This window comes from Momordica charantia (assembly GCF_013281855.1).
Source record: "Momordica charantia cultivar OHB3-1 chromosome 5 unlocalized genomic scaffold, Mcharantia_2.0 BLBB01000005.1, whole genome shotgun sequence".
Taxonomy (NCBI): Eukaryota; Viridiplantae; Streptophyta; class Magnoliopsida; order Cucurbitales; family Cucurbitaceae; genus Momordica; species Momordica charantia.
Window position 1 is genome coordinate 4064496 of NW_028275163.1, and position 23982 is coordinate 4088477.

At 34.9% G+C, this 23982-nt stretch overlaps 3 protein-coding genes and 1 long non-coding RNA gene across 5 annotated transcripts; 2 read left to right on the forward strand and 2 right to left on the reverse strand.

Annotated features, from left to right (window-relative positions):
- On the forward strand, positions 1-5233 carry LOC111009494 (sugar transport protein MST4). The gene is made up of 5 exons (XM_022282586.2): positions 1-287; positions 716-1041; positions 3630-3754; positions 3860-4151; positions 4289-5233. Exons 1-5 carry the CDS (start codon positions 146-148, stop codon positions 4991-4993), a joined length of 1590 nt encoding a protein of 529 aa, XP_022138278.1. The 5' UTR covers positions 1-145; the 3' UTR covers positions 4994-5233.
- Positions 3756-4411, reverse strand: LOC148211171 (uncharacterized). Its single transcript, XR_015791044.1, has 2 exons — positions 4229-4411; positions 3756-4145 (listed from the first exon to the last, which is right to left on the reverse strand). It is a non-coding gene; the product is annotated as an uncharacterized LOC148211171 (long non-coding RNA).
- Positions 5234-5497: 264 nt separating the features above from the next.
- Positions 5498-17309, reverse strand: LOC111009493 (long chain acyl-CoA synthetase 6, peroxisomal). Of its 2 annotated transcripts, XM_022282584.2 has the most exons (24): positions 17061-17309; positions 16842-16989; positions 15536-15596; positions 15371-15448; positions 15184-15255; positions 15019-15100; positions 14789-14894; positions 14624-14700; positions 14388-14432; positions 14212-14298; positions 13119-13208; positions 12912-12991; positions 12735-12828; positions 12531-12619; positions 12358-12446; positions 11859-11988; positions 11604-11722; positions 11061-11184; positions 10890-10976; positions 10283-10386; positions 10069-10154; positions 6236-6322; positions 6052-6138; positions 5498-5957 (listed from the first exon to the last, which is right to left on the reverse strand). In XM_022282584.2, exons 2-24 carry the CDS (start codon positions 16957-16959, stop codon positions 5862-5864), a joined length of 2088 nt encoding a protein of 695 aa, XP_022138276.1. In that variant the 5' UTR covers positions 16960-16989; positions 17061-17309; the 3' UTR covers positions 5498-5861. The 2 variants fall into 2 exon arrangements, with proteins under 2 accessions (XP_022138276.1, XP_087980696.1); XM_088124570.1 differs by lacking the exon at positions 17061-17309 and having other exon boundaries at positions 16842-17042.
- Positions 17310-21515: 4206 nt separating this feature from the next.
- Positions 21516-23769, forward strand: LOC148211172 (putative membrane-associated kinase regulator 1). The gene is made up of 2 exons (XM_088124571.1): positions 21516-22358; positions 23207-23769. Exons 1-2 carry the CDS (start codon positions 21640-21642, stop codon positions 23466-23468), a joined length of 981 nt encoding a protein of 326 aa, XP_087980697.1. The 5' UTR covers positions 21516-21639; the 3' UTR covers positions 23469-23769.
- The last annotated feature ends 213 nt before the right edge of the window (positions 23770-23982 follow it).

Here is a 23982-nt window from a genome sequence, read left to right on the forward strand (position 1 = left end):
ACTCCACACACCAAAATTTTCTTCTCTTCTTCATTTTTCTTCTTCCTTATTTATCATTGGATTTGCTGCGTTTTTATAGGGAGAAGATTTGCAAGATCTTCACCAGGTGTGCTCGTGTTTTAGAACACACGCGATCGTCGCAACCATGCCTGCCGCCGGAGGATTCTCCGCCGTGAGTAAGGACGGAGGCGGCGAGTTCGAGGCCAAAATCACTCCGATTGTCGTCATTTCCTGTGTAATGGCCGCCACCGGAGGCCTCATGTTCGGCTACGACGTCGGTGTCTCAGGTCACCTCTCAAAACTCTCTCTAGCTCTCTGAATAGATCGAAAATTTGGAAAAACAAACCTCGCTACGGCATTCATTTCTGATTGTGTTGAAATTTGAAATTAACATCAATACTGTGAATTCGAATCTTCTCGAATTTTCGTACACAATAATAATTTTATGCGAATTGATCTCTCAACTAATGGCCATTACGTACGATTGATTGAGTTTGTTCTGTTTTTAACGACGAGATATGCTCGATTCGATTACCAGTCGCCTTCTTATGGTTTTTCCTCTCTGGTCATTTTTCGTTAATCAAAATTCTCAACCTATGGCCGTTACGAATGATTGTGTGTTCTGTGACGACGATTACCTTGCCAGTAGGCCTTCTTATGATTTTTTTTTTCTTTCGTTCTCTTTTAACAATTTTTGGTTAATCAATGATCGCAGGAGGCGTTACTTCTATGCAGGATTTCTTGAAGAAGTTCTTCCCGGTGGTTTATCGGAAGACGCAGCTGAAGGAAGAAATCGACAGCAATTACTGTAAATACGATAATCAAGGCCTTCAGTTATTTACATCGTCGCTGTATTTGGCTGGTTTAACGGCGACTTTCTTTGCTTCCTACACCACCAGGAAGCTTGGAAGAAGGTTAACCATGTTAATTGCCGGCGTCTTCTTTATAATCGGAACGGTCCTTAATGCCACGGCTGAAAACCTCGCCATGCTCATCGTTGGGAGAATCTCGCTCGGCTGTGGTGTTGGCTTCGCTAATCAGGTGTGTGGAATAAACAGCAGTTAATTGCGTCGATCTTTTTTTTTAATATAAATACCAATTTATGCTTTGTCAATAAAATAAAATATATTTTGCTAGTTAATATCTTTTGAATTTCAAAAAGTTAATCTTCTATAAACTTTTTGGATTATATATGCTTCCCTAACTACTTGTTAGTTTTTGTTTGATATACCATTCACATGATGCTCATGTCATTTGAATTTGGATGAAATTAACAGGTTATAAATTAGGGCGTAGGCAACTGAATAAATTAATAAATATATGTTACTCTTTTCATAAAAAAAAAATGAATATATGTTACTGCATAGTGTGACGTCATTGTTGAAAGTTCAAAAGTCGCACAGAGACCAAATTAAATAAATCATCGAGGTTTAAGTACTAATTTTATAATTTAATCTATTTTATTATAATTTAAGAATGGAAACTTTTATAAATACAAATTCATGTAATGGAAACGAGATTTTTGAAGAACAAAAAAATAGTGGGACCAAAATACTAAACAGAGAGATTATTGAGGTTAAAGTTAACCTGGAGTGCTATTTCAAAAAAGTTATTAATGTCTTGATTAATTAAATAATATTTTTTATTCAAATAAAAGTAAATACACAAAAAAGTTAAAATTTCTCTCCCACTCACTTTTATCTTTTTATTAAAATCATTTACCCTAAAAAATAATAGTTTATATCCTTAAAAATTATTTGTAAAAAATAAATATTTTAATTCAACCGATGTAGAGTGAGGTTTGAACTTTCAAACTTTAAAAGAATAAGTAGATGTCTGAATTATACTTATATTGGTGAAAAATAAATATATTTAACAATATTTTCTGTTGATAGTTTCTCGTATTTTAAAATCATTATCAAAATCATTCTTCAAAAAAATCGTTATGGTATAAAATTGAAAATGTGAAAGAGAATGTTGTTCTTCCTTGTGATTTACATTTAATAGTTAGTACTAAATGTAGTAGAAAATTAATATGTTGCATGGGGTCAATAATTTTGAATTATGACATCATAAGGACCTAACTTTTAACTTTTAAGATTCATTTAGCCTTTCCATCATCTTTTCTTCCTTTTTGGATACATATTGATCGAAGCTTGTAAATTGTGTTTTTCTTTATTTTTATTTTTATTTTTTTTGAGTTCTTGTGAATTGTGATAAAGTTCCTCTTTTTCTCTTTTTAGCTATTAATTTTTCACATGAAGCCATGTACAACATCACCTATTTAATTTCTTTCTACACAGTTTTCTTGAATTGCATGATTTTGCTATCCTTTACCAACGCCTTCTAGACCTCCCCCCTTTTTCTTCCATGATCTACAGACAATATCTTTTTTTTTTTCTTTTTAGAGTTCAACAAGATCTACAAGATCTTCAAATTATTAAATAAGTGCAAACACACCTCTCATATTTATTATTTATATCAGAAATTAAATTTAAATTTGTTAACTTTTTAAAAAAATTGTGGTCAATATTTTAACTCTTTCCTTTTATTCTTATTACGAGAATATCATATTTATTTTTACATATGATATTATCCACTCCAAACTTGCTCTATAAATTTAAACCTCTTTGGGCATTATAGATGTCATCTTTTTTTTTATATGTGATGTTTCTCTAATGGAATAGAATTTGTATATTATATATATTTTGCAACATTAAAAATAGTGTCAAATCCATAACTTTATGTCAAGTTGAAATAAGTATAAAGATAAAAAAACAAAATGATATGTAGAATTTTTCTCTTTTTAAGAATTACAATTTTTTTTAGGTGATTAATTTTACTAAAATCTTTTTTTTATTAATTTCTACTTAAATTTGATAATAAGAAACAAATAAAATAAAATAAAAATATATAATATTTGTAGATACCTTATTGGCTTACAACGTAATTTTACACAATATAAAAGTTAAATTAGTTACTTTAAATTTAAAAAAGAGTTTTATGTTTTTTAATGAGTAAAAATAATAAATATTTTTTTTATCAGAGTTTTAATATAATTTATAAATAAAATAATAATAAGTTTTTTAGCAAGAGTTTTTATTTAATTTTTAAATGAATAAAAATATTAACCAAAATGGCATAAAAGAATCGAACTCTTATCTTCTATGGGTGAGATTCACATGCCACTAGATCAAGAAGCTTATTGATATGTATAAATTGGAAGAATTTATTTGGCCTATGATGAATCCACCACTAATTATAAACATACATTTCACGAAAAGTTGGAAGAATGTATTTTGTGGCCTATGATAAATCCACCCCTGATTTTAAAAAATCTTTCACGAAAAACCTTTGGAAAATATTTAGCTTTTAAGGAACTAATAGTTTACAATTTTTAAGAAAAACATTAATATAAACTGTAAATTTTATTGAAAAAAAATGGATTATAGACACTTAATTTGTCTAACTTTTTTCTTTTGGTTCCTACATTATAAAATTTAAAATGTGCTCAATTTTTTAATTCTTGATCATTTGACTGTGAGTCAAATAACTTGGAATTAGCTCCAATTATCTCCATATGATACCTTCAGTTCAGTTCAATATTAATGGAAATTCATGTGAAACAGGCAGTGCCACTGTTCCTTTCAGAGATAGCCCCAACCAGAATCCGCGGAGGATTAAACATACTATTCCAACTCAACGTCACCATTGGCATTCTCTTTGCAAACCTAGTCAACTACGGCACAGCCAAGTAAGAAGTTCACCTCAACAATGGAAGCAAGAAGAAGCACACCATTTTTTTACATTGTTAAGCTCTGAATTAAACTGTATCTTCTTTTGCGTTTTCTGTACACAGAATCGAGGGAGGGTGGGGGTGGAGGCTGTCGCTGGGTTTGGCTGGAATTCCGGCCGGCCTCCTAACTCTAGGGGCTCTAATGGTGGTGGACACTCCCAACAGCCTCATAGAGCGCGGTCATTTGGAGGAAGGCAAAGAAGTGCTGAGAAAGATACGTGGGACTGATAATGTTGAACCAGAGTTCTTGGAGTTGGTGGAAGCCAGCCGTGTGGCTAGAGAAATAAAGCACCCTTTTAAAAATCTACTCAAGCGCCGGAATCGCCCCCAACTTGTCATTGCTGTGGCCCTGCAGGTTAGTATCATAAAACTGATGCAAATTCTTCACTGCAGATTGGCTGCAAGTCTTTGTAAACTACTCAAGTTACTAACCTTGTACTTGAATTGTCTTCAAGTTGAGATCTTAAACTAACTCCATTGTCCTTGGAACAGATATTCCAGCAGTTTACGGGCATCAATGCTATTATGTTCTACGCTCCAGTCCTATTCAACACGCTGGGTTTCAAGAGCAGTGCTTCCTTGTACTCGGCTGTCATCACTGGAGCTGTCAACGTTGCATCCACGGTTGTGTCGATCTATTCCGTCGACAAAGTCGGCCGCCGTATGCTGTTACTGGAAGCCGGAGTGCAGATGTTCATTTCCCAGTTAGTGATCGCAGTAATTCTGGGCATCAAAGTCAAGGATCACTCGGATGATCTCACTAGAAGCTTTGCAATCTTGGTGGTGGTGATGGTCTGCACCTTCGTGTCTTCGTTTGCGTGGTCATGGGGACCGTTGGGGTGGCTGATCCCGAGCGAGACATTCCCGCTGGAGACTCGCTCCGCAGGCCAAAGCGTGACGGTTTGTGTTAATTTGCTGTTTACTTTTGTGATAGCTCAGGCCTTCCTCTCCATGCTTTGCCATTTCAAGTTTGGGATATTCTTGTTCTTCTCCGGCTGGGTTTTGGTTATGTCGGTTTTTGTGCTGTTCTTGCTGCCAGAGACTAAGAATGTACCGATTGAAGAGATGACAGAAAGGGTGTGGAAACAGCACTGGTTCTGGAGGAGATTCGTGGGCGAGGAGGATGAGTTCGAGGGCAAGAAAATTGGAGAAAATGAAGTTGGTTTGAAGAAAAATGGGCATATTGATGGAATTTGATCCGTACTTTTAGGTGAAATTTTCTAAATGATATGAGGATTTAGCAGCAAATAGGTAAGATGGTATAATAATAAGTTGGTGCAAAACATCCTTCCCAGCAGTTCCCTTGGCTAAGTGTTTGCACTACTACTAATAAACCATAAATTAATTTCTGCATTATATCTCTTTAGTCCTAAATATTAAAAATTTTCAAAGTTCAAGAATCTAATTGAAACTTAATCATCATTCATTTTTTCTTTATTTATTATTATTATTTATTTTTTAATAAAAACAATGAGCACTTGCAAAAGTAGCAAAAGATTAATAAGAATTTACAAAAATAGCCACCACTTTTCAATTTTGCAAAAGTAGTAAAACCAAAATGTCCAATCTGAACTGAAGAAAGCAAAAGTTAAATATATTTTAAATAAACACGAGGCCCAAGCAATGATATGTCTAATTTCATATATCATTGATCTACTTGATTATTAGTGCTAATATATCAACCATATACTTGTGCACATATGAGCAAAAGCACAATGATGCTACTTATTTTACTTGAAACTATAGAAAATTGAAGTTATAAAATTTATTCAATAAATGAATAGCATAAAAATTCGAATATGTAAAGACTAATGATGATTTCCATCGTCCTCTTTCTTGGGCGAACAATGGGAGACTAACAGTATTAGAACATGGTATGCTCTTCAAGGAGATGTCAGTGGCTTAACACTGTGTTATGTTACAGCAGAGCAGAGCACCATGTAATCGAACGGAAAGCGCTCGAGTCTCCACAGTAAGATCGATTCCAAGGGGCTCGGGTTTTACGTTTTCGAGATCTTAAGAGCTTAAGTTTGCCATACCTTTTTGTAACAGTTATTCCAGTTTGCTACATCTTCTGAGGGGACGGTTCCGATGAGGCGAGCTCCGCATACATATTCGATATTGCGTTCGCAAAGTATTCTTTCGCTTGGGGTCTCTTGATCTGGGGAAAGAAATGAACTTGTTTAAGACATATCACGATAGTTTAAATCATTCAGCTACCTTTCATATAATTAATTTCTAGATTCACCACTTGCCTTAAACGTAGGGGTGAGAAGACCGTTCTCCAATGTGAAAGGCTCGTGGATCAAAGTGACGGCTTTTGCAAATTCGAAACCTCTCAGCTGGAAATAAACAAAGAAGGTCGTGTTTTATAATTGGTGAGCGTGAGCAAAATTGTATGATTGAATCGATAATTTTATACAATAATTGCTTGCTTGCCTGTGCCTCCCTTCCAACAGCATCCATGTCCGCCAAGACTGCGGCCTTTGCTCTTGGGTCATTGCATAGTTGGGCTAGATCATCGAACTGCACATAAATTGTAAGAGGCACACTGGTTAGAAAGATGAGAAAAAATGGTGTTCTTAGAAATTGAGTTGATCCATGCATGACTTATGAATATTTTATGCAACTACCCAACTCATACACATTCAAATTAGTAAGAAATATATCAAATCTGATTGAGGATAAAATAAGTGCTCAAGGGCAGTTCTTTCTGAAACTGTCTTAACTTTGACTAACTAGTTGAAAATTTGTAGCCAATCATTATCCTTCTTAACCTCATTACCTTACTTTGTATCTATCGCGGGTTGATTCGATCTTATACCATTTTAAAATCAAACAGGCACACTTACACCTGTCGACTAGATACATGAATTTGTTTGGCTAATGTAAGCCAAAGCAAATCTCCCAAAGACTTCTTTAGAAACAGCACAACACGGAGGGAAATGCAATTGAGTCTTCAAATGCAAGCCTTGGAGAAGGATAAAACTTTGGGAGCTGTTGAACTACCAAAAGATTGAGAAACCAATAAATTCTCTGGTTTTGCAAGATAATTAAAAAGCAAGTGGAGTTTTAACCTTTCTTCCAATCCACCTAGTGAGAGTTGCCCTAAGAAGAGTTTCCATCCCAATAAAAGAAAGTCTCATAAGATTTTCAACAGAGGCAACTACTTTACAGGGGATGTGGAATAAAAGCAGGAAGATATCGCCTGTGCCAGGGGAGTCATAAATCAATTTATACACAATTCCAAAGAGACCCTGCTTCAAGACGTTCAAAATTCAGTGTGAATGGTCAAGTAGACGAGGCTTCCTATTACAAGGAGAGAACTTCAACTTATGGACTATATATGGAAACCATGCCAGGATAAATGATAGAATATGTACAGTAGGTTATTGTACTTATTTTAGATGCAACATTGTTTTATAGTTTTTTTTTCTTATGAGAAACCAAGATTTCATCAAAAAATAATACAAGGCATACAAAAAACCAACCCCTCAAAAGGAATCCGAGCTAACCCAGACTCCAATCCAAAATGGTAGAACCTAACCTAAAGAAGTGATAAACCTAACAACTTCCCACACCTCTTCCCAAAACCTCCCCACCTCCCAAAATTTTCACCATTCCTCTCAAGTCATAAACCCCACAAAATAGTGTTAAAAAAGACAAGCTTATCAAAGCACCCTACCCTTATCTCGAAACGGAGGAAAATGAAATCTCCTCTATTATAGAAGAACAATCCCTATTACAAGCCACAAAACTCCAAAAACTGACACAAGTCGATTCCATAAGGCTTGAGCAAATGGGCACTCCCATAAACATGGTGAAGATCCTCCAATGCAAGATTGCACGGAGTAGACCACTGCAGGCCCAACATAAAAAGGGAATATGCCTCAGAATACGATCTGTGGTGTTTACCTTCCCATGCAAGACCTATCATGCAAAGAATTTAACCTTCATTGGGATCTGAACCTTTGACAGAGAGGAGAAAAAATGGTAACAAGAGGGGGCGGAAGGGCACATACAATATGGGACAAAAAACTACAAGAAAAGCCCCTCAAAGGGTTGGGGACCCAGAACTGAACATCCTCCTCTTGAAACCCACCTAAACATTACCCAGGACAAAAGAAGGGCAAACACTTCCACCAACTCTCTATCCGATAATGGACGTCGACAATGAAAGCCAAAAAAAATAGAAGAATTAGGACCCAAGGACGGCACAACATAGGGCACTGGATGTAAATTCGTATCTGACATATAGTACAAACGAGGGAACAAAGTACAAAGAGGCTACCTAACAATCCTCCTAAAAATAAATATTTGTGTCTTATCCAACAGGGCGATTTATATAACTTGAGAACGAGGAAATCTCAAAAATATAGCATTCCAGGAGTTCTTTGAATAGCCTATAGACCCACAAACCGAGACCCATGCACAAGGGTGCGGACCGTATTTACTCACAATGATCCTATGTTAAAAAGCATCTGGTTCCTTGAAGAAACACCTATCACTTGGCCAATAGGGCCTCATTCTTAGGTTGCCAATGCCAAAACCCTCAAATACCAAAGGGCACGAAACAGTCTCCGACGAACATGGTTTCATGGACAGGTAAGAAGCAAAACTCATAGACGTTGAGCCTAGAAACAAGCAATGGTCCTAGGCATTTTGAAATCTCTCTGGATAAATAGTACAAGAGAGAGATCAATGAAATTCTATTTTCATAATAAGTCAGCACTTATCTCCCTCTCTCAAGTTGGGAATGTAATGGGGAATAATCATACCGTAGAACATCAGTTAAATTTGTTGTTCACTGTTGTGAAGGTTACAATTTTTCAAGAGGGTTGCTGGGAGCTTTAGGGAAAATAAAGTCTCCTGGAGAAGTGAATGTTAGGGTAATGATTGGAGAAGTTTAAAAACTGCAGGGAAGCTCCAAGAGAAGTGCCTTTTCATGTGTTTGAGGCTAATGTGTCCTTTGTATGAAGGCTGAACAAGATATGAGCCACGTGTTCTTTCGTTGACATTAAAGCAGGAAAACTTGTCACCAATTGTCCAAGATTTTGGGTTTTTATAGGTTTGGCATTAGCTCAAAAAATAATTTGTTCCCTTCGTTGGATGGTCAGGTCGCGTTTCTAGAAAATATGCTGAGATTATGTGGATAACTTCTCAAAGTTTTTTTTTGAGGAAGAAAGAAACCCCAGGTTTTTTTCAGAGACTAAAATATTCCGTAGAAGAAAGTGATAAATCTCATATTTGCCACTCATCCACTATATTTATTCAAGAAGGAAAAAAGACAACGGCAAACTTGAAGGAAATTGAATCGAGAACGGGGGAGTTATACCAGAGAGGTTTCTGCATTGTGGGGACCAAGGTGGTTATTAGAATTTATGTTTCTGTCGAAGCTTTGTTTTGGGGTTTTGAGAAGAAAGAAACTCCAGAATTTTCAGAGACTAAAATAGTCCGTGGAATAAAGTAATACTGTAATACATCTCATGTTTTGCCACCCATCCACTACAGTTATTCAAGAAGGAAGTCTTGAAGGAAGTTGAATCGAGGACAGGGGAGTTATACCTTTTTCTTTTATTTTTTTTTTTTTTGGAGTTATACTAGAGAGTAGAGAGTAGGTTTCTGCATTGTGGGATCCAAGGCGGTTATTAGAAGTTATTTCTGTGTGTGTATCTGGACTAGTATTCAAGTAAAGTAGTTATGTAGGTACTAGGTAGAAAGCATCTTTTCAGTGATTTTATGTTTTATGCGTGGAGAGTCCAAGCCTCTCGAACGTTTGGGTTGAATGGAACTTTCCTTGAATGCTTATGAAAAATTCTCTAGAGTTCCTATCCGGTTGCGTAACAGAAAGATATGACTTTATCAAATTGTCCTCCACTTCCTGGGGTGGGCTTTCTAAGGTGTTTTGAGATTTTGCATTTTTATTTACAGGATCTCGTTCCTTAAGAGTCTTGAGTAAAATAAGTTGGAAGGGTGTGCGATCTGTATTTTGGTCTCAGCAAAACTTTTGTGAGAGTTGGTTTAGCATTTCCCTGTCGGGAATTCTGTTTGTAAAACTATTCAATTTCTTAATGGAATGTTTTGTTTGATTTAGGGAAAAAAAATAAATGAATGAATGTGGCAGCTGAGGAAGGATTTGTCAACCACTTTCCATAGTTTCTTTAGAGGTTATAAATCTCTCAATTGACTAAAAAAGAACTGCTCATTTGACAACTAACGTTTAGAATGGAGCCTGATATAATATTCTTAGACTAAGATAGAAACGAGCACACCTTAATGCCTTCAGAGGAAGCCCATGCTTTCAACACATCCAGATCAACCGAGACTACAGCTACCAGAGATGCATTGAAGCTGTCACCTTCAGGAAGTAGCAAAGAGCGTCAGTAACCAAGTAGTTCAATGACATGATAGAATGCAAAAAGACCAGTGATATAGAATGTGAAGAGACAAGAAAAGGTGAAGAAATTGCAGAGTCCTGTTTCTCACCGTAAACAAAGCATTGGGCAACAAACTTGCACTTTGCATACACATTCTCAATTTTCTCTGGTGCAATGTACTCTCCCTGTGCCAACTTAAAAATGTTCTTCTTCCTATGAAAAATACAGTACTTTTAATAAAAGAAGGGAATCCTTCAATTACAGAGGTGTATTAGGAGATTGATTTAAGCTTAAGACCACTTCTCAGAGAAAAAATGTCACTTCCAGCAAATGAACTAGGCAACACTAAATGTACGAACCAGCCATATCTAGCCCAAGGATTACTTCCCAGCAACATTAACTCATATTGCAAACACTAGTCAATTCATAATGTACGGAATATTTCATTATATATTGAACCCCTCTTCCTCCTTCACTCGTCTCTCTTACACTTGTTTTACTTTGCATGCACTGCACCTCTAGTAAATTCCTTAGAAACCAGACACCAAAAAACGACTCTTAGTAAATTATATCGTATTTACAACCTCTAAGGCACTTCTCCAGTAGCTTCAGAAAATTCCAGAATGGTTATACTTATAGCAATCTCTTAACTAACAAATTTGTCCAAATTCTATAAGTCAAAAGACAACAAAGGGAAACGAGGAGGTTGATTTCACCTGTCAATAATTTTTAAACGACCACCTGGCAACCATAATCCAATGTCTCCAGTATGCAGCCATCCATCTTCGTCGACAGCTTCCCTCCTGTCCAGTTCAAATCATTATTTAAATTATGAAGTACTCAATCAATTAAAGTCATTCCAAGAGATGGACGAAGAAAATTATTACGTCTGCACTTCATCTTTGTAATAGCCCTTGAAAACAATGGGACCCCTGACACAGATCTCACCACGAGAATAGGGCTGGTCATCAGATGTGTAATTCATCTCTGGAACATCCACGAGCTTTATTTCTAATACAGAAATGAAAGAAAATCTTGACCCAAGACTAGAATTATAATTCGAATACAACTGCAGTGGGCATGGAAATAGGCCTCAGAATCACCCACTCAGGGTGCAAAACCATATAGATTAAGTTACACTGCATCTAATTAATGTTACAGTTAGTTTAAAAACTGCGATTCCATACATCCTCCAATGGTTATGAGGATGGTGGCCATATTGAATAGTTTTTCTTTATTTGGACTTAGACCTACAACTTCAAAGCAATTTCCCACGCTTTACAAATTGAGATTATTGTACATCAGAATACCACTAAAATTGCAGCCAAGTTAAGATGCAATCGTCAGAATATTTTCATAGATTTATCGCAAAAACTCATTAAGCAAGTCTTAAACTCAAAATTACTGAGAACTTCGTGTCAGAAGCTTACCACAAGCTGGGTTAGGAGACCCAACATGACCACAAAGGATGTCGTCTATGTCCATAGCACTAATAACGCAAGATGTTTCTGTCATTCCATACCCTTCAAGTACTTGACCACCAAAGCAGCTGTGAAGAAGTTATATCTAATAATTCATAAACTAAAAGGAAGCTGAAATAAAAATAATAATGAACAGAAGAAGAAGAAAAAAATAATAAGGATCTGTAAAATTCAAATTGGGAACCAAAAGATTAAAGAACTCACATTTTCAAAAACTCCAGTATATCAGGAGACAATGGTGAGGCACCTGATGTCATGACACGAACCCGTCCTCCAACCTTTGCCTTTATCTTATTAAATACCAATTTATCCCAGATGGGAGATGGATTCTTTCCTTTAATAGTAGGATGCCCACACAATATAGACAATAATCAAATTTTAAAACTATGAAAATACTAATACATAAAAAGATTCAAATAAAAAGTACGGCTCGACATTATAAATAGATGCAAGTATGGATCAACAAGCAAATTTTCTGAAAAGAGAGAAGGGCAAGGACTTTGGATAAGTTTAGCCGATCAATAAACATAAACTTTTGAGTAAAAAATCAGCATGGTCTCAAAAAACATTGACCTTAAACATTAAAATCTGAATTTGGAAAAAACAGGAGGATATTGGAACCATAGAAGTTTTTAAAGAACAGTAGAAGTATGAAGTAAAACACGACATTCAAAACTGATCTTTTTCACCGTTAAAACCATACCGTTCATTATTGCTTGTTTCTTGGCATTGTAGGCCGCATTAAACAGCCTCTCCTTAAGCACACCAGAGGTCTTTACAGTGTTAATAATTCTGTTCACCATTTAACCGACCAAATGATAAGATAAGTATAGTATCTTCTGATTGATCAATAATTATTGATGCATGAATCTTTACCCTGCATATATTCTGTTATACAGCCTGGGAACACTGCAGAAGATTGTAGGTCTTAGCGTAACAATATCATCCATTAATTTCATATTATCCTGAACACAAGTATAGAAGACCATATCAGTTTGCCTCAAGTAATGAATGAAAACACTCTCAAGTGCATAATAGGCAGAATATATCGTAGAAGAAAGTATCTGTATAGCTTCATACCCCCTGGTAAAAACCAACAGCAACCCCGAAATAAACCGACGAAACTTGGTTAGCTCGTTCATATATGTGTGCCAAAGGGAGGTATGATATGTAGCTGAAAATTAGAATGTAAATCAGTAGAAACCAAATATATCAATCAAAACATTAAAACGTTACTGTCACTCTACTGATGCTCACACATCTGAAGGGTAAAATTTCAAGGCAAGAGAACATCCAGCAACACTCGCAATTAAATTCCCATGTGTAAGCACAGCACCCTGGCAAGATATTAATGAGAAGATTAGAAGTAAGATAAATAACCTTGTCCAGTTTAAAATACAAATCATTATTAAACAACATCAACAACTTCATGGTCAGAAAGAAAACGATTCTTAACAGCTACACCTTTGGGGTCCCAGTTGTACCACTGGTGTAGCAAAGAGTTGCTATGTCATCAGATTTTGGCGGGCAAAACGGCTGGATGTTACTGCTACCCTGGAAGGAAAGTATGCAGATGAAAAATTAATTTTTAAAAATGGGGTAAACAGTAAATATATGAAACCCAAAAAGTTGCCAAAAACAATGTTGTCATGTGAGACCAATATTCAGTTATTGCCAACTGAACAGTACCCTAATAGATACCATCATTCAAGAAAATATCACATGACAACATGATGCAATAACTGTGAGTGTCTACACCAACTTACAAGCATTAATCTCACAAATCAACAGTCAAATTCATAACATTTGACATCCCTCAATATTTAATATTCAAGGTAGGTGGCAACCATGGTATGAACCCATGACGTTAAAAGACATTTGAAGTTACAACTTGCTCCTTTTATACTAGGCTAGATGAGGTACTATATTTTTTTTCCATTACATTTTCTTCACTATGCTCAAATTCAGTTAAGAGTACAAATAAGGAGGATGTCTGAAACTAGGGCTTTCCAAGAAACTAACGTTGGAGCATGATGCGTATAGATCTAATCATTGGTAAAGTTGCTGCAGGATAATAAATTAGAGGCAAACAGGACTAGGATTCATTGATTTCGTTCCATATGTATTGCTATTAATACATAATAGTTGGATCAAAATGTTCATACTTTTTCGTGAAATTTTAAGGAAGGATAGAAACCCTTATAATATCAGAAATTATTTTTAAAATAATGTTACAGTGCAGTATAGGACAATGGGAGGATATTCGCTGACCTATTTTGAGACTTTTAGTGGGAACATGCAATATTGCTGCTAAAAACAAACAAATAACCGGACCACTAAAGGAAATGCCACTACCATACAATATCAGAAATCTTAGTGAACTCCTGCAGAATGAAACATAGATAACTTAACAAAGAAGATGCAGCCCATAGGAAACATGCTAACGGCTAAGCATGTTGATCCTGCTTACATTTTCCATTCTAGGATCACAGAAAGGATTTTTCTATTTTTTAACTCTTTCTCCATAACAAGGAATCATGGGAGACTAAATGCTTACCTGACTAAGCAAACTGGCGTACGTTAGAACCTGAACTCCAGTTGATGACGGAAGTGATGGTATTTGATCATCTAGCCCACCTACAACCTATTGGGAAGCCAAATGAATTAATTAGGACAAGTAACTGGAGATCAGAATCCAATTCAGATCAACTACAAAGATACGGTGATCCATACCACAATCAGGCGTACAGTTGGAATTTCTGACAGGAAGCTCAATAGCTGCAAATTTAAAGTTAAATATTAGGGAATCATTTTCTGAAGTAAAATCTTCAATCAAAAATCAAGGATGTGGTTGAAGTTAATTTCTGATATGACTAGAAACTGGTCCTTCGAGAAGCGTCATTTCTTTTGGATATAAAATCTAACAATGCAGCAGACTAACTAACATCTAATGTTTATGTTTCACTCACAATATGCAATGTCTGAGGAACACAAAATATAGCTTGTACAAGAGCATGATTTACAATGTACTTGACGGCATCAGGACCTGTAAAAAAAGAAGGGAAAAAAAATAAAGTTCAAACACAAGGCCAGGGAAATTATCAATGAAATAAATATGAAGAGAAATGACAAACCAAGAGTATCGTATAAAGGAACTGATACGTAAGAATATGCTGAGCAGGCATGATCAACTACAAGCCACTCGGGTCTATTGATGAAATACAACCCAATGCAAGATCCCTGTGTCAAAGAGGCAAAGAATAGTTGGGAGACAATAAAGAAATTACAAGTAGATACACATTCATCAGGTGTAATCATACAAATCCCCACACAAAGAAGTGATAAGTTAAACAACGGCATTGACCTTCGGTATACCATGATGTACAAGGCCAGAACCTACTGCTGTCCTAGCAGTACCTGCCTCTCCATACGTCATCCATTTGTACCTTAAAGGGTGAAAGGATATGTCAAAATTTGTGGACACAACCACTACTGAAAATTTAAAATTTAACAATAGCATAAAACTCACTCTCCAACTGTCCCATCACATCGGATCCGGGTACCTAGATATTTGTAATCCCTATATACATCAACTGAGCGCCTGAAGTGGATAAAGTTAGATAACAAGTCAAAAGCTATTTATAGGTAATAAACATTAGCAATGAACAAATTATTCCAGTTCTTAATGATCGGAAGGAGATAAAGAAGATACTCACGAAAAATTATCGTGCAATGTACCAATTTCTGGATGATCAGGAAACCTATTCACAAGCTTCAAAGGAGAGCGAGCAGATCTACCATGAGGAAATATATGATCTTTATGAAGCATAGCCATCGCAAAAAGGGCAGATCAAGTTCAAACAACACATTAACAACTATACCTATGCACATTCCACTTTCCAGTCTGCAATTTCTCTGGAAGTACAATACTGTAGCCATCCACTGCTCAGAATTAATAACAACTTTGACAATGTCAGCAAAGCATGGGAGAAGAAATGAAGCGACTAGCATAATGTATCACATATATTTACAATAACAGGGAATAGCGTTTCTCGCTTCTCCATATTCGATGATAATATATGAGAAGATGGTCCACTAAATTTTCTAGATTTATACATGCACAAGAACTGTGGTTTGCCGCCTCCATCACACCGTTTGTTTAGATTCGGACTCAAAATTGTCGTTCGCTTCTTATCCAAATACCACCTAGAAAACCCAACCTCTGTCCCCGAATTACAAACTGGGATTGAATGTCAATCCTGCAACAGAGAACAGTCCCCAAAGAATCTTCTACTAAATGTAGAGTACAACCCCCAACATGCAGATTCCAAAAAAGTAAGGAAAAAGATAAAGGCTGGTTATATTTTCTAACCAGTTTCCTCCAATCAAATTCCAACGCATCCCATCACTAAAGACTTCAACTACCTCGATAAAAGATAATCCGACCACTTCCAAGTTCCAAACCAGTAGACTCATCAGAATATCAGAGGCATATCTGGGCTCCGAATAATAAAAAGAATCATGTGTTCCCACAACTTACATGCTGAGTTTTAACTTTCGTTTTCCATTTTTCCTTCGACAATTAGGTTTTAGTAGTTGGTATTCCCCCGTTCAAATAATGATTGGCAACGTCTAGATTCTCTGAAATCAAGCGTATTAATGACTAGCACTGGAACTTATGCTTTGTGACATAGAGAAAATGAAGAAATATGAAAGATAAGAACCTCCTTCATATGCACATTCAAAATAATCCGAGCCAAAACGCTCAATTTAGGCCAAAATCGTGCGCTATCTACAACGTCCCACACCACCAGACCCCCACCACATGGACAATGAGAATCCAAAGAATCCAGAATCAGAATATAATAAACAGAGCCAACAAGTGTTCGAACATCCAGCATTAAAGCACCACCCGTCAATACTAATGCATCAAGTCAAAAAAACCATAGTTCTTATGGCCCACGTTACTCTGATTGGCCGAGAACGATTAAAAGAAAACCAAGACAATGGTCATATCATCGTAAATTGCGAAACGTTACAGATCCCTAACTTTTCATACGAAACAAAATTACTAATCTATTCCGAACAAACTACCACAACGCCGGTGAGTTGTTCGCACGTAGAGAAGAATAAAACGAATAAGCAAGCGAGAGCCAATAAGAGAAGTGAATAGAGAAAAAGATAGACCTGTGAAAAACTCGCCAGCGGTAGCGTTAGGCCGGAGCTGAGAAGAAGAGTCGTCGCCGGTGGGGACGAGATGATCCTGAATGGCCCGTAGGCGACGGCGAGCCGCTGAAGAATCCATGAGCAGTCCAAGATTTCAATCTGCCGATTACTGTAGATACAAAAAAGATTGGTATTACAGAATCCGATCGGAAAAAGGATCAATTCATATAAGCTTCATACCGGATAGATATATAAACAGGCACGCATCTTTAGGTAGATGACGAAACCATGACGGCAACAGCGATTGGGATATGGATTTCCGATTCTTTTGAAAATTAATTAATTTTTTTCCCTTTCGATTATCCAGTAACAGAGAAAACGTCGTGATCCGTATGCTGAACAAACTACAGAAAATAAGACGTGAACGTAAAACGTTTCCACATTCGATTCGATGAAATTGTAGTTTCAGTTTGATATTTTTGGTTCGTTCATTTTCTGGTCAAACTTTTGGCTTTTTTCTTTTCTTTTTTCATTCTCAAAAAAAGAAGAGAGAAAACAAAAAAAACAAAATTCCTGCGGCGCTGGCCTTCTCCAAAAGCCCAATCCTTTGTATCCAAATCCTTCAGCCTTTTCTCTACTTTCTTTTTTTCGACAGATGTTTTAAATCGAGTAAATTCCCGTAAATACAAGCTTATCTGTCACATTGATTCTCGTTACGGTTATGGATAGATATAGATGTTTCTATTCATATTTTATCTTTCCTTTTTTTCCTGACTGCTTTTTTATGTTAACAATTTTTTTTAATACAACGACGATTCAACCTTCCCTTTTTTAAAAAATATATAAAATGTTTTAATTGTTGAACTATGATCATGTTGGTTGTATTAATTATTTGAAATTCCTTCACTATAAATTCTTAACTTTTTTTCTTCTACGAATCAAGTGATGATTAATTTAGATTTGTCTTTTAATTAGTGTAACATTCGAGTGAAGTATGATATTGAATGTCAAAGTATCTTTAAAGTCGGTAAATAATTCTCATTTCGATTGCACTACCCGAACTATCCGAAGCGCATCTTCCCATATTGCACTCCAATAAATACAAGAATCATACTATTTCTAAAGGTGCCTAATATCAAAGACCCAACTTCTAGCTATCCATTTTAGCTCTTTCAAATAAGTTACAACTTCAATTTCGTAATGCACTTAGTAGAGCACCACACTAGTGTTGAGTTTAGACGTGCAAGTACTCCCACGTGGAAGAGATAACCCAACGGCCCTAACTTACCTTTAGAAGCCAACTTGACCAATGGCCTTTTTCGCATCAGCATCAACAATATCAAGTACGTTATTTGAAGGTAAGCTTTGTTTTACTCGTGTAAAAAAAAAGGGTTAATTTATAATGTAGTCTATTGCCTTTGACGATTTCAATTTTTTTAATTTTAATTTTAGTAAGTTATTATTATATAAACACTCACTAATAGTAATGTGATATGATGTAGTAAGTCAACTAAAAGATTAAAGACAGAAATTGTAATTCGTGATTGGCTGATAAATACGAACTTAAAAGATTGAATATTGTCACTGCAATATGAATGGTCGTTTTAAAACATTTATCCTTGCTCGAAAACTAAAAACTCGTTAGGTCTTGATTGTCTTATGCAACTTCACATATCGCATATGTTTTTGTTTCGTATTTTTCCCTTTCTGTCTTTTTTCTGTTGTTTTTTCTTCAAAAAAAAAAAAACAAAAATAACAATATATCCTGTAATTCTTTTTATTAACTAGTCTTCATTTTTATTATTAAAAATATAAAATGTCGGATAACTATTACTGCTAATTATTTATTGTTAACTCACACACACACATATATATATTTTTTAAGAAACTCAAATATTAATTTAAAAAAAATTAAAATTTTACGTGAAAACTTTATATTTTTAAAAAATAGAATATTCAAACTTAAATGTTTATAATATTTATTATAGTAATGATAAAATTATGTTTTTAGAAAACTAAAAAACAAAAACTAAAAACAGAAAAACCGAATTTTGTTGTATCTGCATGCACTTTTTGAAAATCTTTCTGTGTTGTTTTCTTTCTTTTTTTTTTTTTAAGAAAAATAAAAGTTGTGTTCATAAAGAAAAATGCTAATGGGTTTATTTTGTTTTCAAAAAGTGTAAACAAAAGAAACAGTACAGTTACCAATCCATTATCCAACAAGCGAAGCCCACTTGGTGTGTCTCGAGCAGCGAGGATAGACACACAAAAAATATAAATTGCTAGTGACAGTGACTTTAATCGATAATAATTTTCTTTTTTTTTTGACACAAATCAATAAATATAATTCAAATTCTCATTGCAATTCAATCCTCATATAAGATTTTCTCCTGATTCAAGAGAATATATCTGGAATATATCCTATAAATATCATGATAGGTCTTTAAATCGAGGGTAAATACTCTCATAATTAAGGTAGGCTACAAATCTCTACTATTTGCTATGCTTAATTACTCTAATATTTATACTCGACTACTCCTCATCATAGTCTGTGTGGCACACCAGTTTTTAGTGCTCTTCTGTTTTATAGATCTCATTAATCCTTTTTATTCAAAAATATTAATGCGAATTTGCGGGATCCTACACCAGATTTCTGCATCAACAATACTGAAATGAAAAAAATAATAATCAATTTTTACTTTGAATTAACAAAATTAATCGATTTTCACTTAAAACTTTAAACTATAAATTTAGATAAGTTTGGAAGTTTTTACCTTCTGTTCTTTTACAAATTCAACTGCTGGTTTTAATGAAAAGTAAGGTAAAAATATCTAAAGAACTCACAATTTTAACTAAAATTAAATTGGCACAAAATTAAGCCTTGTACAAATTGATGGCTAAATACAAATAACTTCTACAAAACACACAAATTAAAAATAATAATGATAAAAAAACTTTAATGTTGTTTTTTTAAGTCTGTCACATTAGAGATAAATATAATTATCAAAATCAAACTCAAATGTTATAATTCATCAAACAACTGCTATTTAATATTACATTTGAAAGTTTAGGTGTAATGGTAATAACTACCATATTTTAAGAGTAGTTTGTGCTAAAATCTATAATTCATTAAACACACATTTGCTGATACTATTTTTGATGAATTTTCAAGTGAAGACATAAAAAAAATTAAAAGTTGCAATACTTATTGAAGTTTTAAATGTAATTTAGTAAAATTAGAAGTTTATGGTGTAGATTGATATATCTTACAAATTAGAAGCAACATTCTTCAATCAAAACGTTTCGAATCTTCACCCATGTATTATTGTACTAAAAAAAATTTATATACCATCTCTACCATTAAATGAGAAAAATACAAAAAAAAAACATATATTTTTTAGATAAATAGCTGTGAATTTTTAAATTATGGTAAACATGGACATATCTCTCCGCTCTCACGAGTGATTTGGACTTAAAAGTACTTCCTCAAATTTATGCTTTATAGTATAATTCATTTATTCCGTATTTAAATTGAGTTTGTTTGACTTCACATTAAAGTAAAATAGCTTTTTAGTAACTTCTTTTTTTTTTAGTTTTTCGTAAACCCTTTTAGACATTACATGATTATTTTCAAAGGAATCTTCAATATACTTTTATTTTTTAATCATATAACTTGACCAAAACATTATCATAAATTTAAAATGTATTTTTAATTGATTACTTCATTATTTTGAGAATCATATCACATTCTTAAAAAGAAAGCATCGTCGTGTCAGACATATTCTTCGTAAATGAAAGAAAAAGATTAATACTTTTAATGAAATAAAAGTAAAGTTTAGGCCACCATAAGACTATTATAACTTTTCAAATATATAAAATATATAGTTTGAGGTAGTTACATAAATAACATAAAATAAATATATATTGTTTTAATATAGCATAAAGTTTTAAATTTTATAAAAATAGCATGATTTAAAAGTGTGTAAGTATACTAAGAAAAGTTGTTGTTCCTCTCCCTAAAAGAAAAATATATATTAAGAAAAGTCAAACTTATGCTATATATATATATATATATATATATATATATATATATATATCTGTGTGTGTGTGTGGTACAAATAAACTCTACGGTTAAGGGCTTTATTTCCTATTCTAAAAAGAATAATAATATAAATAGGATATTTTACCTTCTTCTGTACCAAGTTTAATCCCATGTACCTTAACACAAATAAAAATAAATATTGTGACTTAACATATTAATTTTATATCTCAAAATTCCAACAAATTGAAAGTACGAAGATTTAAACTTATGATCTCAAAGAAAGGTAGGTCAAATAAACTCGAAAACCGATCCGATCGACCTAAACCAACTCATGTATATTGAGCATCAGCAGGTAATTACGTAAGTGACATAATAATAATCGCAACAACTAAATTGATTACTTATTTTAAGTTGAGTATTGAGACAAATATTTCGAAAGTTCAATAGAATCAACCGAAACTCATTCATCTTTTAAGAATCATTTCAAATTCAATATTTAAAAGTAAAAAAAAAAACAAATCAATATTTTATTATTTCAAAAGTTTTATTTTATTTTCACACACACATAGTAGAGCCTTAAAAGAAATGGGACACACGCACATATAAACTTGTCGAACCCCAAATTACCATTATTTATTTTATTTAAGTCTTATAACCAACGAAGCTTCCTTCCAAATTCCAAATTCCAAATTCCAAATCTCCAAATCTCTTTCTTTTTCTCTCTGTCTCTACGCTTCTTCTTCTTCTTCATTCTCCATTCTTCATGAGGAAACGAAGATGCAGAGAATCGAAAACAGAGATCCGATAAAATCCCACCCCCGATCCCTAATTTCACCGTCCCCCAAAAATTCTTTCTCCTCCTCCTCCTCCTCCTCCGACTTCGAATTCACCGTCTCCATCTCCCCCCGCAAATCCTCCACCGCCCTCTGCCCCGCCGACGACCTCTTCTGCAACGGCCACCTCCTCCCCCTCCACCACCACTCCCGCCGGAACTCCCTCGTCCCCACTCTCCTCCCCTCCTCCAGCACCTCCTCCTCTGCCACCGCCTCCACCTCCCGCGACTCCACTGCCAGCAGTTCCACCTCCGCCACCGACTCCCGCTCCTCCTCCCAAAGCGACTCCTACCGCCCCGCCCCCGCCGACGACGACGACCATTTTAAGAAAATCCGGCAGCGCCACGACCGGAAGTGCAAGCAGTTTTCGTTTTCGAGATTCTCGTCGGTTTTCAGATCGAGGGAGCCCAAGAGTAATAACAACGTTGATCTGCACGCCAGCGAATCTCAGTCCTCTAGGCCGGTACGTGGCAGAGGGATCGGTTCCACCGCTAAGGAGGTCATCAAGAAGTACTTCAGGAAAGTCCAGCAGAAAATTGGAAAATCCACCCCCTCGCCGGCGGCGGCGGTGGCCACGCCTCGTGCGGCGGAATCCGCCAGTTTGGCTTCCGGCAAGACTGAGGAGGGCGCCAGATTCTCTCTCTCGTTTTCCGGTAACTTAAGGTAAGTTAAATTAAGGTTGAGCTTGAGCCAGACTTTTTTTTTTCTTTTTAATATATATAATCTTTCAAATTTCAAAATTTTATTACTGGTAGATTATATGGAAAATTTTAAAATTCGAGGGGCAATTTCTCGCCTTCTTCTTTGTTTATCTCGCCCTGCCTCAACTACTACTTGTATAGTTGGATTATGGAAAAATTTTAAAAATTAAAAACTTTGTTTAATTTATATTCTCACCCATCCCTCCACTTTTTTCAAATTATCTCCCCGTTCTTCCCACAGTTTCAAAAAATATTTGACCCATTAACGGTAATAACCAAATCTTGTCGTCATTATTACTAAAAAATTGATACATCGTTAATTTTGATTTTTATGAAAAGTTTATGTTTTAGCATTTTTTTATTTACCGATGATAAGGACAAGATTCCTTGTCATTGAAGTAAATATAACAAAAAGATTCAAATATACAAATGATTAACGGAAGAAATTTGACACGAGAGTTCTTCAACGTATTTTAGTAGTTTATTAGATATCACTCTTGACTGAATTTTCATCACAAGAGTCTCTAAATGTTGTAGCTATTGGACATCGTCACTGAAGCTGAATTTTCAACATGTTAATCATTTTAGTCTTGTAATTACTCGCACACCGAACTTTTTTTTTTTTTTTAAGACGAGATGGTGAAGGGAAAAATAATGGAAGGAAAATAAGGCTACAAGTAGAACTTTAATAGCCGACCCAACTTTGCTAGTGATTATAAAAAAATTTAAATAGGAGAAAACAATGTGACAATAGTTCGAAAATAGATTATAAAATGTTATTTTTATTTTATTAATATATACTATAATCAGGTACCCAAGGGGGAGAAGCAGCTTCCTGCCGAGTTGCCCATCTTCAACTCGGTCGTCGCCGAGTCACTCCGGCGTGCTCCGGCGAGGAGGCGTACAGAGCATGAGTTCCGCTAGTGGATCGACGCACTACTCGGCCGACATGTCGTCCATGGAAGAACTACACAGTGCAATCCAAGGCGCCATTGCCCACTGCAAAAACTCGCTAATCCAGAACAATAACACCATCAACGCCGACGAATCGAACAATAATACCATTTCTTAATTGTAATTAATTTAATTATATATCACTGTATTTTTTTTAATTAGTGGGTGGACCTGGACCTGGACGTTTAGTTTGATCTGATGGAGTTTTTATAGATAAAACGACTGTGTTTTGCCATGTGGCTGGGTTTCTGAAATAGCGGCATAATTTGTAAGATGTGTAATATTTTTTTAAATTTTAAGAAAATAATATGTAATATATAAAAATGTTGCATCATATATTATATGCATGCTCTTTTTGTATGTGTTTGCTTTATTTTTTTAAGAAACTCCAAAATTGCTACTGGGTCAACTGCCTTCAATGCTTCCTCTCTGGCTCTCAATAACTTTTTGTGTTTGTTTTTCTTATTTAGATTTTGTATTGATGTCTCAAATATTTTATCTTATTCCACAAAATCCAAAAAATCACTTGAAAAGGTGATTTCCAGAATTATAAAAAGAAAAAAAATAGATGGAGGGATGTTTAGGCAGGTGTTTATAATATTTATGAATACACCTTGAATTATTACCATACT